At 49.2% G+C, this 14,523-nt stretch overlaps 1 protein-coding gene across 3 annotated transcripts in view; it reads left to right on the top strand.

Moving 5' to 3' along the window:
- Positions 1-14,523, top strand: part of LOC117001312 (hydrocephalus-inducing protein-like) — a 75,486-nt gene that overhangs the window by 45,757 nt on the left and 15,206 nt on the right. For all 3 annotated transcript variants that reach the window (XM_033069540.2, XM_033069541.1, XM_033069542.1), the window contains 17 exons: positions 662-783; positions 871-1,062; positions 1,460-1,612; positions 2,679-2,903; positions 3,156-3,360; positions 3,838-4,005; positions 4,305-4,469; positions 5,580-5,725; positions 6,742-6,870; positions 7,170-7,353; positions 7,809-7,941; positions 9,814-10,624; positions 11,103-11,261; positions 11,695-11,882; positions 13,641-13,800; positions 13,905-14,077; positions 14,234-14,432. In XM_033069540.2, coding sequence (XP_032925431.1) covers positions 662-783; positions 871-1,062; positions 1,460-1,612; positions 2,679-2,903; positions 3,156-3,360; positions 3,838-4,005; positions 4,305-4,469; positions 5,580-5,725; positions 6,742-6,870; positions 7,170-7,353; positions 7,809-7,941; positions 9,814-10,624; positions 11,103-11,261; positions 11,695-11,882; positions 13,641-13,800; positions 13,905-14,077; positions 14,234-14,432 — 3,512 coding nt within the window. The remainder of the gene's footprint in view (positions 1-661; positions 784-870; positions 1,063-1,459; positions 1,613-2,678; positions 2,904-3,155; positions 3,361-3,837; positions 4,006-4,304; positions 4,470-5,579; positions 5,726-6,741; positions 6,871-7,169; positions 7,354-7,808; positions 7,942-9,813; positions 10,625-11,102; positions 11,262-11,694; positions 11,883-13,640; positions 13,801-13,904; positions 14,078-14,233; positions 14,433-14,523) is intronic.

Here is a 14,523-nt window from a genome sequence, read left to right as displayed (position 1 = left end):
GAGGGCTTGTTTTGCAAACCAACGGGGTCTGCTGTGTTTTGGAAGTGCTTTGTTTGGAGTTCACACTATCACAGCACTTGTATTCAGCCTTTATTGAGGAAACAGCCTGTGAGATCCTCTGGTGGATCAAAAGAGGCTTCCAAAAGAGGCCTTGAAGCAAGGCTGCGTTTCCGTGTCTGAGGGGTGTTCAGGTGCACCCTTAAGTTTTTGTCCAGGTCATGAGGATACTGGTGAAGATTCAAGGAAAGATGCAGCTTGGGTTTTCCCAAGCTGCTGAAAGAAAACAGAAGAGGAGGAATTAATAATAGAGATAGGCACCTGGTGTTGATCACAGAACAGTGCGTGAGCTACGTAATGTTTTGAAAAAGCATGTTTTCATGTTTTCCTCACACCAATCAGATCATGTCTACCCTCGCTCTACGAACTACTCTATAAAAGGGTAGTATTTCTTTAAATGAAGGGCTTTTTGCTTCTCTTCTGCATGAAGCAACTTTGTTGCTATAGTCCTTAGGTGCTCCTATAGTCCAAATGCAACAAGGTCATAGGATGGAATGGTGTTTTTCCCAGACCTCTCAGCCTGGACACCTTAAGGCCTTAACATGCTTATGACACAATTCATGTTTCTTGTGTATCTCAGCTGCTTTGTTTTCATTTGTTCAAGGTTTCAGAATGAATCTTGACGATATACAGGGCCTGTCTCACAGACACACCACAATGTTTGAAGTGCACTTTGAAAGCATCTGCCGGCCATGGAGTGATGTGGATGTGCTGCTGCCCATAGAGGTACCACAGCTCTTGGGGCAGGCAGCAGGCTGGGCACAGCAGCAGATGTCACCTGCACCCTCTGCTGACTTCTCTGTCCTTCTCCAGGTGGCAGAAGGCCCCCCGTATAACATCCGCCTCTGTGCGGCTGTGTTGGAACTGTTACTCGACCTATCCAAGAACACTTTGCAGTTCTCTGATATCTTCGTTGGACAGTGCCAGCTTGAGACAGTCCAGCTCTCCAACTGGTTCCAAGTACTCTACAAATGGTTCATTAAGGCCCTCGAGCCTGTTACGAAGGTAAAGCAGAGGCGACATTAAACACGTAACTTCTTGGTTGGGTTTTCTTTGTATCTCTTGTCGTTTTTCGTCCTGTGGCTGCCTGAGCACTTGGATCTACAGCATGTTTGAGGAAGCTTCTGAGGGTCTAGATCAAGACTGGTTTGCCTGGACCTGTTTCATTAGCTGATGCTTTGCTTTTCTGCCATCTTCACCCATTCTTCTTCCTCTGAGGACAGTAGTTCCCCATCTGCCTGCCCTGTCTACAGGTTTTCCCCCCAGCTCCAGGCTACGGGGGCCACATTTGGTTTGGCTGTGGGTGCTCTCAGCACCATATCAGTGTCTCAGAGCACTACAGGAACTGAAGCTTTGTCCTCACAGACCGAGGTGCTCTCACAAGATTTTTTTCTGTGCCCAGGACAAGCAAGGCAAATACAGGACACCAGCTGTGGGTCAGAAGCAGCAGGCACTGGAGAATGAGCCCTGTCCCTTTGAAGTGATACCCTCCAAAGGAACCCTTGATCCAGGAAGGTGGCAGAACTTGCAAATCCAGTTTACACCCAAGAAGCAGGTGAGATTGGTACAGGAGGCCTGTCAGGGCTATCTGGAAATGAGGGCCTAGTGCAGAGAGTGTGGTATGAACTCTACCTTCACAAGGAGCTTTCTGCAAGCCCAATTCTCAGTGTGGCTCAGTTCACCCCACAGAGCACTCCTGTGAGAGAGATGTGCTTTGAAATACCCACAGGGAGCTTGCACAGAGAGCGTCAGAGCTCTGTGGCTGCCTCCTGGCACATGGGGGGATGTGCCCAACTCCCCTCAGCCTCTCCCTTGTTTGGCTGTATTTGCAGCTGCGACACTCGGTGCAGAGCAGCTGCACACTTGCAAAGGATAATCCTGGAATGGCCAGTCGAGGCTCATTCTACTGCAGAACTGACAGACAAAACAGCCACCAGACACCTTCCTGGGCACAGCAGGACAGTCACCTGTAGTGGTGTGCTGCCAGCAGTCCCTGAGGCTCTGGCCTGCCTGCACATTCCCATGCAGCTGGATATTCAACTTAAAAGATGGAGTATTCTCAAAAGTAGTTTGCCTGTGGCTGCTGGCTCTTGCAAACTGACAGCATGTTCCAGTATGAACACAAGGGCTTCTGTGCCCGCTAACAGTCCCAGTGATCTTTAATTGCTCGAGAGATGTAACCGTCTTGTGTCTGGCTTTGACCAGAGCCAAACACTAAGCAAAGAAGATGACCCTTGTTTCTAGCCAGCGAGAACTCACTTGCTTCTCTCCTGGAGCTGGCGTTTGCCTGATGCAGCAGTGCCAGGAATGTGTCTGGACACTGTAACCCCGAGGGCCCTTCTCATGAGCATTGTACTCCTGCATGACTAGGTGAAACTCCTGACAGTCTATTGTACATCCATCTGATACCCAAATATCCAGTTAGAGTGCACACCAGGATTCATCCCAGTTACTCAGACCCAGGACACAGATGCTGTAGTCTCTAGCCTAAGTAAATAATACCTGGTTTCCATTCACCTTGAAGAGACTGATTAACACCCTGACCTTGGGGCAAGCATTGTATTTGGGGTCCTGTCACCTGGGACTCCATGGATGAGTTTCCTACACTTTTCTCTTTTCAGAGGTCTTACAGGAATGAGCTGAAGCTTAACATTTGTGGTAGCAGCAATCACTTAAAGCTGCATCTCTCAGGACAAGGCCTGGAGGCACGGTTGGAGTTCAGCCCCCCAGCACTAAAGATGCTGGTGGACAGAGATGGGCTGGAGGCCACAGTGGTGGTGAAGAACCCGTGCAACTTCCCTGTTGAGTTTTACTCACTGGATTTTGATGAGCTTGAGGAGGAGAAGGTGAGAAGGCAGGTCTGGTCCCCACGGACACGCTGCCCAAGCTTCACAGCACTCCAGCATTCCCAGGCTTGTGCCAGGGAGATGGAGGCAATCCCCAGGGCAAAGCCAACTCTGCTGATGTGCTGTGGGAGGACTTAAATAGTTTATGTTCTTGGGAGGAAGGGAGGAGACACAAAATGGGTTTGCTGAGTGTGTGTGATGAGAAGCGAGAAAAGGAATCTTGCGTATGGTTTCTCTTCCCTACGTGCACAGATCCTGCGGATGGCAGTGGGGTCTGAGTACCAAAAGAACTTTCTGATGCCTCCACGTGCCGTGGGTGGGACACTGCCCCCAGAGGTGCTGGATGACTATGAAGCACAGAAGAGGCTGAAAGCTCAACAGGCAGAGCTCAGGGCCGTGGCAGAACTCAAGGCCATGGCAGAGGCTGAGGCTGAAGCCATGAACAAGGCAGCAACAGGTCAGAAAAACAGCGAGGGTTTGGCGGTGTCTGTCTTGATTGTGGTCACAGCAGGGAGTCCAGCCCACACACCCTGAACTCTCTGTCACCTTTTTCTCCAGGGAAAGCCCATGCTCTCAGCAGCTGTCTGTTCCCCAGCTTGGTGGAGGAACTCTTGGGTGAAGGGCTGTGGCATCCTCTTCCAACCCTGAGTGTAGCCAAAGCAAGCTCCTATCTACCTGCCACAGACTGGGGAAATAATCAGGACATTCCCTTTTGTCCCTTAGCCACAAAGACTAGGATTGGATGAGTTCTTTAGCCAGTAGGACCAGGTCTACTATCACTAGCTCTTTTATATTTGCACCTTCCTAGCAACAAAAGAACAAGCTCATGTTGCTTTCACCAAGTCTCTTTTCCTGGGATCTGAGGAGAAGGGGAGGATGATGAGGATCAAAGGTAGGCAGGAGGCTGACTTTTTCCCCTGGTTTTGCACTGCAGTTTATCACGGGGCTGTCACACCCTCTCCTGAGCCCATGGTGGAAGTGACTGGGAATCCTGTGTCTCGGGCTGTCATGCGGCACCTGGGCATTGACTCATCTTCAGACAGGTGTGAAGCACAGCAGGACAGAGGGATTGTTGTCATCATCCATGGGCCACCCCAGGCAGGTATGTGAGCTGCAGCCCTGGGCTGCAGGGAGAGGGTCAGGCAGGAGGAACACATCCTGGTGGAGCATGGTGCTTAAGGCAAAGTCCTCAGCTGAACAGGAGGTAGACATGACCCTCTGGGCTCTAGAATTCAGGGCTTGTACCCACGCTCCAGCTGCCTCCCTCATGGCCTCCCCAGAGGAACACTTGCTTTCCCATTGTCCTTTTAACTTTGAAATCTTGTTCAAGATTTTTCCAGGGCCTGTCCCTGTAATGCTTCATATGCAACTGTCCCCAAGCAGTCCTCCCCTCTCTCTCAGGAAAGACAGAGGTAGCAGCAGCCTTGTGTCACTATTACGACGCTGCGCACTTGTCCATTGACACCGTGGTGAAAGAGGCCATTGCCAATGACCAGAGCAAAGCAGGGTGCTGTGCCCGGGAGCTTTGCACCAACGCTGCCATGGAGCTGAAAAGCGAAGATGAAGGTAATGCTGGTGAGGAGAAATGCTGCACTCAGAGTCAGTGCTTGAGAAATCCACCATGACTTTTCACTTCTGCTTACTCAGATCAGCAGTTTTTCAGTCCTTGGGTCTCTTAAGGAACATGCATCTCTATCTTGTCTTAAAAAAAAGAGAAACCAATTATAAGGGCTTGGTCCAGGGTTCTTTCATAGTCCCATTTGCTGCCATTTTTGGCACATGTTCATTTTTCTAGGGGTGGTGAAGTACATCTGTCTCTTTCCCAAATATTTGTATTTCCGCAAAGCTGAATCGAGCTTGCTCCTCATGGGCAGCAGGCAAAACTGCTGCCCACTTTAACAAGGAAAAAACCTTCTGAAGTGGCTCTTTAAGCACAAGAGGACCGACTATGACTGACTATAACCTCACAACCGAGAGGAAGGGAAGGACAGCCTCCCAGAGCAATTTCCAATGAGAGACATACTACAGATGAGCTCCTTTCTCCAGAGATTTATCTGTGCTCACTGTCAGGGTACACATCTCGTGCATGTTGGGCTGTTCTCTGTGTGACACTGGAGACTTTAATGAAACTTACTGGGCAGTTGGTACCCTGAGCTCTGCAGGGTGAGGCAGATGTGGCTCGGGGCAGGGGGAAATTTTGCATTACTCAGTTTTGAACCTGGCTGGGTTGGGAGCTGATGGAAAGAGGAAGAGTCTGGGTCCCAGCTGGGGTTTTCTCACAAAGAGGATTTCATTTCAGTGGAGACAGATGATGCAAGTGGGGTAGGGCTGCAGGTCTCCACATGAGGACGCATGATGGGTGCAGCATATGGAAAAATGGTCCTGGAGGACAAATCTTTTGCTTGATCTGTAGGGGAACTGCTGTGCAAGCAGTGTCACTTGCATGGACAGTTGTTAGGAGGGACACAGTGGTGGCTTTAAAATCAAGAATGGGATGCATGCTTTACCATGCTGGTAAGAGAAGCAGGGAAGAAGCTGCTTCTGGGAAACAGTGCTGCCCAGCAGACTGGGGGAAAAGTGCCATGCTCCTTCCAGGGCCCAAGGTTGTGCTGATTGTGGGGAAAGGTTTCCTACTTGCTTTTCAAAGACCCCCTAGACCATCTGTCCCCTGTGCAGGTAAAAAGCCTCAGCTCACAGCTCAGACCAAGAATAAACAAGTCTCTGGGAAAAAAACCAAGAAGAAGAAGAATGCCAAAGGCAAGAACTTTCCAGCACAAAAGAAGAAGGAACCAGCCAACAAACCCAACAAAAAGGACACCAAGGTAAACACGATCTACCCTGGTTGATGCCTGGGACCTTTGCATTGTCTTTGAGATGGGCAATGGTTCCATGTGAGGGTATGTGGGTCCATACTGAGGAGCCCAGATGGCAGACTGGGCATGATTTGGGCTGGGAATGTGCTCTGGCAGACAATTCTGATGTGGCCACTGGAGCCTGGGCTAGCTCAAGGAGAAACACCGGTGTCGTGCCAGATGTGGGCAACTGCCTCAGTGTGGCTTTCCTGCAGGCAGAACCTTTTGTGCCACTTGCTCAAACAGTGTAATAGCGTAAGGGATCAGGCAAAGGAGTAGAGGGAGGCTCTCAGCTGCTGAGGTTCCGACAAAGGGTTTCTTAGGGTTGAAGGGTTCCGGAGCAAAAGAGCCCCAAGCACTGCTGTGCCTGGGATTAAATACAGAGGCATACCGGGGGGGCAGGGTGGGGGTGAGTACAAACAATCAGCCAGTAAGGAATTCTCAGGGGAAGAGTGATGGGCAGGGTCTTACAAAATATAAACCAATGATGGAAGCAGGGAGGAGAAAGGGACACCTGGGTCAATGGGGTGTAGAATATTAGGGGATTTCCAGGGGTGTGGAGCAACTAGGGATTGGCCCAGGGTGGGACTGACAGGGAAGGTATCAGAACAAGAGGCAGGGAATGCCATACAGGGTAGTTTCAGGGGTGGCTACAACTTAGGGACAAACCAACTTGGGGAAAACACAGAAGTACATAAGAACAAACTATTAGAACAACTTGAACAATGAACTGAATGAAATGAACACGCGCTGCAACAAACTCTACTGGCTCCCAATGGTTTGCTGGCTAGTATGGCTGCAGCTGGGAGGCTGCACTGGGGACTTGCAGACTCAGGTCTCTCCTGGCCAAGAGATGGACCCTTCACCTGGAGCCCCCAGCCTGCGCTGCAGGGTTGTTCTAGTCTCCTCTAGTGAAGAACCCCAGGTCCAAGCTGTTCAGGGCTTTCCACCATGGTTTATTTTCCTAACAGTGGTCCACATTCCAGTTCACAGTTTCCACTGCTCCTGCGCCGCAGCAGCTGAACATCATCAGCAGTCGTAGGGAAGAGCTGAACTGCTTGAGCTATGTGCTGCCCGAGGACCTGCTGGTGGACATCCTCTGTGAGAGGCTGAAGGTGTGTGGGGTGGGGGAAAAGAAGACATTCCTGCTCTGGAGAGACAGGCAGTGAGGTATGACTCAGAGAGGAGGAGGAGGAGGTCTGTCCATGCTGTTGGAGCATCCTGCACTGTGTGCAGGGAACCCTGGGGGAAACTGCACATGCCCTTAGTTGGCAGGGCCTAAGGACGTATCCAAATTGGTCTTAGCTAATGCACTTGGAACAAGGATAGCTGGTGCCCTGTGACATCTGGGTTTACTGTCCAGCTGTGAGCACCCTGTGTGCAATGGCTGACTTGCTCTTCCCTTTATTCACAGCGTGAAGACTGCTACAAGGGAGTGGTCTTTGATGGCTTGGAGAGCCTCTTTGCAAGCAGCCTGGAATCTTCTCTGCTCTGTGTATACAAAGCTGTCAAGAATCATCGTCATATCTACATGGTGAACCTACATCAGGATTGTGCTTCTTGGAAAGCCAAGGAGGAAGCTGAAAGAGAGAAGGGAGGTTAGATATCTGGATCCCTCTCAAATCTTTTTTCTCAAGCCCTCAGCCTTATCTCTGTGTATCTGGGTTTGCAGCAGAGCTTGTAAGAAATGTTTTTATTAATCTTTCCACCTTCTGCTTCAGTGTAACCAGCACTCATCTCAGAGTTGCAGGAGATGTGAATTTTTAAGACTTTCCCTAATCTATACCATTAAAGCTTGAGCACAGGTGTAAGCTGCTGTAGCTCAGTGACAAACTACTGTCCTCAGCCTTGTTGCTCTTAAACCAGGCAAAGTACAGAAACTCACTACCTGGCCACAGTTTGGGGGATTTAATTTTGGAGCAGGGATATGAGCTCCCAACATCTCCTGATATGATAGGCTGGGTTGGGAAAAGCTGTGAATCCTTGCAGCTGACTCAGAGCACCCAGCTCTGCTTGTAATCACTCATGGTTTCTCCTCTGGTTTATGCTAAAGAACTGCAGCAGAAAAAATCTCTTCAGAGGAGCACAGAATGTGTCTTGCAAATGGATGAGGATGATGCCCTTCCTGAGAAGAAAGCTCTAGTGGATAAAATAATACTGGAAAGGAAGCATACACAGACAGAGAGGTGAGTAAGCCTTCCATGGGTTACTGCTCAGGATAGTGTCCCTGGAGGGTTGCCCTGCTCCAAGGACTGAGCTCAGAGGTGTTTGATAGCAAAGGCCAGAAGCAACACAGCGATGGCCACTCTTAGCTCCCTGGCTCTCAAGAGAGGAAGAACCTTCTTCTGTTGAGATAGAAATCTCTATTTTATTGGTGAGCTCTCCTGGTTTAGATGCTGCCTGCAGGGAGCTGGGCTGTGGGGCTTGCCTTGGCACTGCCTGTAGAAGTGTCTTTAAGTCTATGATTTTGATTTGCACCTTCTTCATCATCTTTTTCTTCACCAAAGCAGTGGTATGGTGGTACGGGCAGGTGTGAGGCACAGACAAACACTTGGTTTGGGTCCTGGTCCTGCTACAGATAAAGTCTATGCAATGCTGATCTGCCAGGGTTCTCCTTATGGTGGGACACCACCCATAAAAGCTGATGTGATTTAGGCTTCCTTGCAGCTGCAGAAGTAGGCAAGCTCTGCTCCAGCAAGGCAGCCCAGCTCAGGACATACAGGAAGAGTGTAGAGCTGGGAGGTGATGCTGCTTGAAGCAAGCCTGTGTATCAGGACTTCTTTCTGCTCAGGTTGAAGTTAGTTTCATGGGAAGGAGATGGACACAGCCACTTCAAACCATTTCTATGGCAGATAGCACTAGTTTGCCTTGGTCACAGCTGGGATCCAGCAGGGAATCTGGCTGTCAAGAGCCTGTCTTGCAGGAGAGAAGTTCCTACAGCCTTTGTTTTCTGACTGATAGGATTATTTTCATTAAGGAGCACACCGTGCCCAGGGAGAAGGGGGCTGAATGAATCGAGAAAGAATTGTAGGAGGGACAAGCAGATGTTAGCAATTTGGGATGTGGTTTAAACTGGGAAATCAAGAGGCAAAGGGCATTTTCAGGCATCAGTGCAGAGAGCTGGTGGATCAGCCTTGGGCAGTGGCTGGAGGTGTCTGGGTGTGCCTTAAGAGGGAGGTTGCACAGTTGAGACCTTATAATGGCAAGGCTTAGGTTTGACTGGTCCTGGAGGTCCTCTTCCACCATTCCCCTCACTTGGAATGTTCCCAACCTCTGTGGGTGGAGAAGCATTGTGGTTCTGCCTGGCCTCAGGGTCAAGGAATAAAGTGCTGAAACAAGGGATGTGGGACTCCAGGTGACTCTTTAAAATGCTGTTTATTGAATCCAGATGATGCAGCAATTCACGGGTTGTGGGTAACAAAAGCCAAGCCCACAGTGGTCAGTATCGGCTGTAGTCTCATCTGAAGTCAGCTCTAGTTCAGGTTACAATGCATGCTATACTTTTCATTGCAGAGCACCTTAATATGTGACAGCCAATCAATACTTTTACTGTTACCTAGAGTCTATCATAACTACTAATATTATCATATTCATGTTAGTATTTTCCTATCACAAAAAGTCAATATGTTACAGTTTAAGCTAAAAGTTGCTTTTCACTTTTCTTGCTGTGGAAAATTTTGAGACCTTTCTTTCTACTTTTAACATTGGCTTTCTTGTTTGCCTGTGAAATCTTTTTGGCTTGGTAAAACATCTTTTGTTTGAGGTGGATTTATCCTTTGCTCTGAGTCATAAAAACCCTTCCAACTCACATGCTAACATACACTTTGTCTTCTAGTTATCCAGTAAAACTGGCTCAGCAATTCTTTTCTTCTATATCAAAACTTGCTTTCACTTTTATTTCTTCTTCAGATTCTACGATCAAAGATCTCTCTGTTATATATATCTGTGAGACCTTCTTGTCAAATCCTTATCCTTCCCAACAAAGGGCCAGCCAGGACTAGTGAGCCCAGGTTTGTGGTGGTGTCTCTCAGTGATGTTTTCTATTTCATTTGCTGAAGGGAGCTGAAGCAGCTGGCTCAAAAGCTTGAGGAGGAGGCAAAAGCCTTGGAGAAGGAAGATAAGTGGAAGGAGGAAGAGAGGCGAAAGAAGGAAGAGAAGAGGAAGAAGGAAAAGAAGGATGTCTCCGTAGGGAAGCAACCTGCAAAACCAGAGAAGAAAGAAAGTAAATCCCCAGAGAGGAAGGAAACCAAGGCCCCAGAGAAGAAGGAAACCAAAATCCCAGAGAAGAAAACCACAATACCAGAGAAGAAGGAAACAAAAGTCCTAGAGACGGAGGGAACCATAATCCCAAAAAAGTGGAAATACAAAGCCCTAAAGATGCAGAAAATCATAATCGCAGAGAAGGGGGAACCCAAAGCCTCAGAGAAGAGGGAATCCAAAGCCCCAAAGAAGAAAGCCTCAGAGAAGGGGGAAACCAAAATCTCAAAGTACTCAGCTGAGATGGAGAAGAGGTTTCAGATCTTTGCGTTATCACGGGAAGATATCACACGGGTTCTCGCCTACTTTGATAGGGTTCAGGGTGTTGTGCAGTTACCTGTGATCCAAAATGGAAACACGTCCCAGCCTTCAGCTGAAAACAAAGATCAGAAGACCAATAAACCTCAGGAGAAGGTGGAGAAGAAGCCTGAACAAAAATGTGGAGGCCAAAGGAGTCTTCAGTTATCTCAGCTGGAGACACAAAGTGAAGCTGCAGAAGGAGCAGTCATAGACGAACATGTCGGGGTGCTGTGCTTGGACATCCAGGTCACAAATCCAAAGGCCATGATTAGGGAGATCCTGAGGGATGGGAGGCTGCCAACAAAAGACGAGGTAAAATCTTGCAAGGCTCAGATTTTGAACTTGCTGTGGTCTTGGGCCCTGGAGCATTGTGCACCCTCAGTGATAATGGCACAGAGCCTTGTCCAGGCCCCTGATGACATTCCACAATGACTCTCTAGCATCTGTGTGGATGGGGAGGTTATCACCATCCCTAAGTGGGCAGAAAGTGGGAGTGCTCTGTGTACAAGTATCCCATCTGTTCAGACTTTTCAGCATGGAAATCATTCTAAGCGGTCCCAGGACAGGGCAGCTCATGGTCATTGTTTTCTTCAGCTGAGTCACTTAGGAGAGGTTTCTCTCTCCGTCCTTCTTGTAGCTCTTGCCTCTGCTCTGGAGCCTGCTCACCCCACTGGGCATAACAAAGTACTTGTATTTCATATAAATCAAAAACCTCATTGCCAAAAGCTCAGTGCCTTCAAAGGGGATGAAGGTGAGAGAAGTATAAACAGGATTTTCTCTTCTGTTTTAGATGCTGAGATATCTGGGACTGCATCCCGAAGGGCCTCCCCTTCCCCCTGCTGCTGTCTTCTCTGTAGTCAGCTACCCAGAGGAGCGGTTGGGCTCTGCAGAGCATGTGAAGCCCTTCACCATTGCTGCACCGGAAGGTGCTGCTATGGAAGACAAGCTGGTGGGTGCTGCAGTGGTGCTGGCACTGAAGGTGCCAGGGCAGGGACCAGGCTAGATGGGGGCTTGGGGGACAGGCTGGATGGAGAAGGATCATTGCAGAGAGGTAGTGAAGATGTGATGGGGCCCCGTGTCTGCAGGTCTCCTTTCTGTCAGGGAGGGGACAAAAGAGACAGCTCTGAGGGATACAGAGAAGTTCTGTAAGATGAGGGAAAAAAATCACCTAAAACCATTAACTTCCTTTGAGGAGAGAGTCCTGAGTGAGAAGGGGTGTCCTAGGTAAAACAAACACCAGTAAGAAAGACCAAGTCCCTGGGCACGTTGACTGACTTATTTATTGTCTCTTCCATTGGTTACCAAACACCCACTTTGCTTTCCAGGATGGGGATGTCTCAGGGGATGTCTCACCTCTCCCTCCCTTGTCTCTCTCCCCTTAGGCCAAGGCCCCAGATGCGAAGGGCGGTTCTGCTGCGGGCCGACCAAAGACAGGTAAAGCGGCCAGCAGAGACAGCTCTCCAAAAGAGAAACAGATCTCCACACAGGGAACAGAAAGTCCCCAGGATTCCTGTGCAACAAGATGCAAAAGTGTGCTGAAAAGAGCCTCAATCCCCACAGAATTCCTCAGGTGAGCCACACGGGATCAGGTGATGCATCTGCTTCTTGGTCCTCTTGCTAAATACAGTGCATCATCTCCAGCTCCACAGCGACCCTGTGCCAGTGCCTCCATGGGATGGCCAGTGCACCCTCCTTGTGTCATTTGCTCCTTAGCAATATCTGAAGCCCCCTCTTTAATTGCCAGGCTGAAAGGGTACCGGTGGATAGTGCCTAGCCACGGTGAGGTGGAACTGAAGGTCCACTTCTCCCCCAGAAAGCCAGGGAAGTTTGAGCAGACATTGAGGTTTGAGCTTGTGGAGTCAAAGCGTCAGTACAAGCTGCCCTGCAGTGGCACCAGCCTGTACCCCAGCATCATCCAGAACCCACGGTAAAGCTGGTCCCTGGCATCCTCCCACTCTCCCTCTGCACTCACAGCCAAGGCTGCCCCTTGGGGCTTCTGGCCTGGACAGATCATGCTGCCTGAGGTTGCCCAGCATCTCTTCCTGTGCTGGCAGCTGGGAAGGCAGATGGTACCTCAGCCACCAGGAAGGGTTATGGCTTTCTGACTACATTTCCTTCTTAGAGCATCTCATAGCTCCTTCTTCCCCACTTTTTCCGCCCAGGCGGGTTTTCCCAAAGTGCAGGGACACCATGGAGGCAGATGAAATCATCTTCAAGGAATATGTTGAGAGCACAAAGCAATTCCACTTTGGACCTCTGCTGTGTGGGAAATCAAGAGAGTGGTATGTGCTCCCTGCTGGGCCTTGTACCTTTCTGGAGATGCTTGGAGAGACATGCTGTCCTGGTGGCACAATCCAGGGCAGTCCCTGGCAGAGTCCTAGGAGACACATGGCTTTGAAGGACCACAGATGTGTGAACTTGAGAAGATAAGAGGCAAACGAGCCTTGGAGGAGCTGCTCTGCCTACCCGGGGGGTGCTTTGGTGGCCGCCTTGGTGACCAGAGCCACATGTACAGCAGGAATTTCCTGTAATGACATTGCATCCTCTCTGCTGGATAAAGTCTGCCTAAACATATTGCCATTGAAATTAATTGTGTATTTCTACTTCTACTGTCACTTGTTTTTTAATAATATTTAACATTAAGTTCTTGTCTCCATGGGAGCTCAGGAGGGCTAGGTCTATTTTGGCAGCCAAAGGAAATTAAATGGAAATAGTTTTAAAAAACATAATCTTTAGCCAGGTTGATGGATGGTCTGGGATTTCTGTTTTCCTTTTCAACCCTTTCACTCCAAAGTCATTTCCACACCTGAGAGAAGGGTCATTTGTTATCTTTTTGCATTCCTCTTGGGAATTGATGCTTTCTATTTCTTTCTCAGACTTTGAGCTAACCCATGAAATCCAAAGCAGTTTCATGATTTTTATGAAAGAGATTAGCTAAACTTTTTTCCAAAAGAAAAGAGTTTAAAGAAAGAGTTTTCTTTCTTTATACCCTGCAGGCAAGACACCCCAAGAAAGAAGGGGAAAGAACCCATGTGTCTGGTGTAGTGTTATTTTTCTAGATACCTTTGAATTTACATTGTATTAAGAATTCTTGAAATGGCCTGAGCATCATCAGGCTTCTGGGGTGGAGGCACCAAGTCCAGGGGAAGGCATCAAAGTAAGGCAAGGACAAGCACATGTCCATGCCCCTGACTGAGATCCATTTCCCTCACTTTATTTGTTAGAACTGGGTCTTGCAGCACCGCTTCTTCGGGTGCACATGGTGCTCTCCTTGACGTATGGCAAAGGCAACAGTCTCCTCTGCAGCCTTTTCCCCTTTTGTGGACAGGTACAAGGTCCAGAACTGTCCTGGCAACTCAGAGAATATAACCATCCTCAACAACTCCCCCATGGATGTAGAGGTCCAGTTCTCCTTTGAGAATGATGGGAAAGCAGACACATTCCTTTTGGACCCTCCCAGAATGTCACTGAAACCAGAGGAGAAGCAGGTAGGAGAAGGGCAGGTAGAGCAGGCACTGTAGAAGTGCCCAAGAGCTTCTCTTCCTGCTCACATGCATGGTCTTTCTATTTCTTTCTGTGGGGCCACGTCCAGGAGCTGACCATTTGGGCATACCCCACTTCCCCTGGCTTGCTGGAAGACAAACTCATCTGCTGCATTGAGAAGAACCCAGACCCAGTGGTCTTCAGCTTCTGCTGCCACGGGGTGCACGTGAAGCTGGAGGTCAGCCCCCTGGAGCTGTCTTTTGACAAGCTGCTTCTGCACAGGTCAGTCATCCCACAAGCACTCCAAGACTTGTGACAAGGAGAAAATGTTTGACTCTGGTTTCCAGGGCATGGATGGAGCTGCTCCGAGTTGCATTCAGTTGTGAGGGTGGTGTGACCATCCAGCAGCTAATGCCAAGTGCCTTCCTCTCTCTGCAGGACTGACAACAGGACCTTGGTCCTGAGAAATGACACCCTACTGCCTGTGGCCTGGAAGTTCAGTGGGCTGGATGACCTTGTTGAGGCCTTTTCCTTGTCACAAGATAACGGCATTATTGATCCCCACTCAGAGTTTGAAGTGACACTGAATTTCAAGGCCGAGAAGATTGGCATCATTGAGAAGATCCTCCGACTAGAGGTGAGAGGGACTGTGCCCTGCCCTGCAGCCATGTGCTGTTAGGGACAGGGTCAGGAAGAGCTGCACCTGACAGACACAAGGGTGCTATGAC

Source organism: Catharus ustulatus, chromosome 11 (genome assembly GCF_009819885.2).
Source record: "Catharus ustulatus isolate bCatUst1 chromosome 11, bCatUst1.pri.v2, whole genome shotgun sequence".
In the NCBI taxonomy this organism is placed as follows: Eukaryota; Metazoa; Chordata; class Aves; order Passeriformes; family Turdidae; genus Catharus; species Catharus ustulatus.
This window is presented reverse-complemented; position numbering and strand designations above follow the sequence as displayed.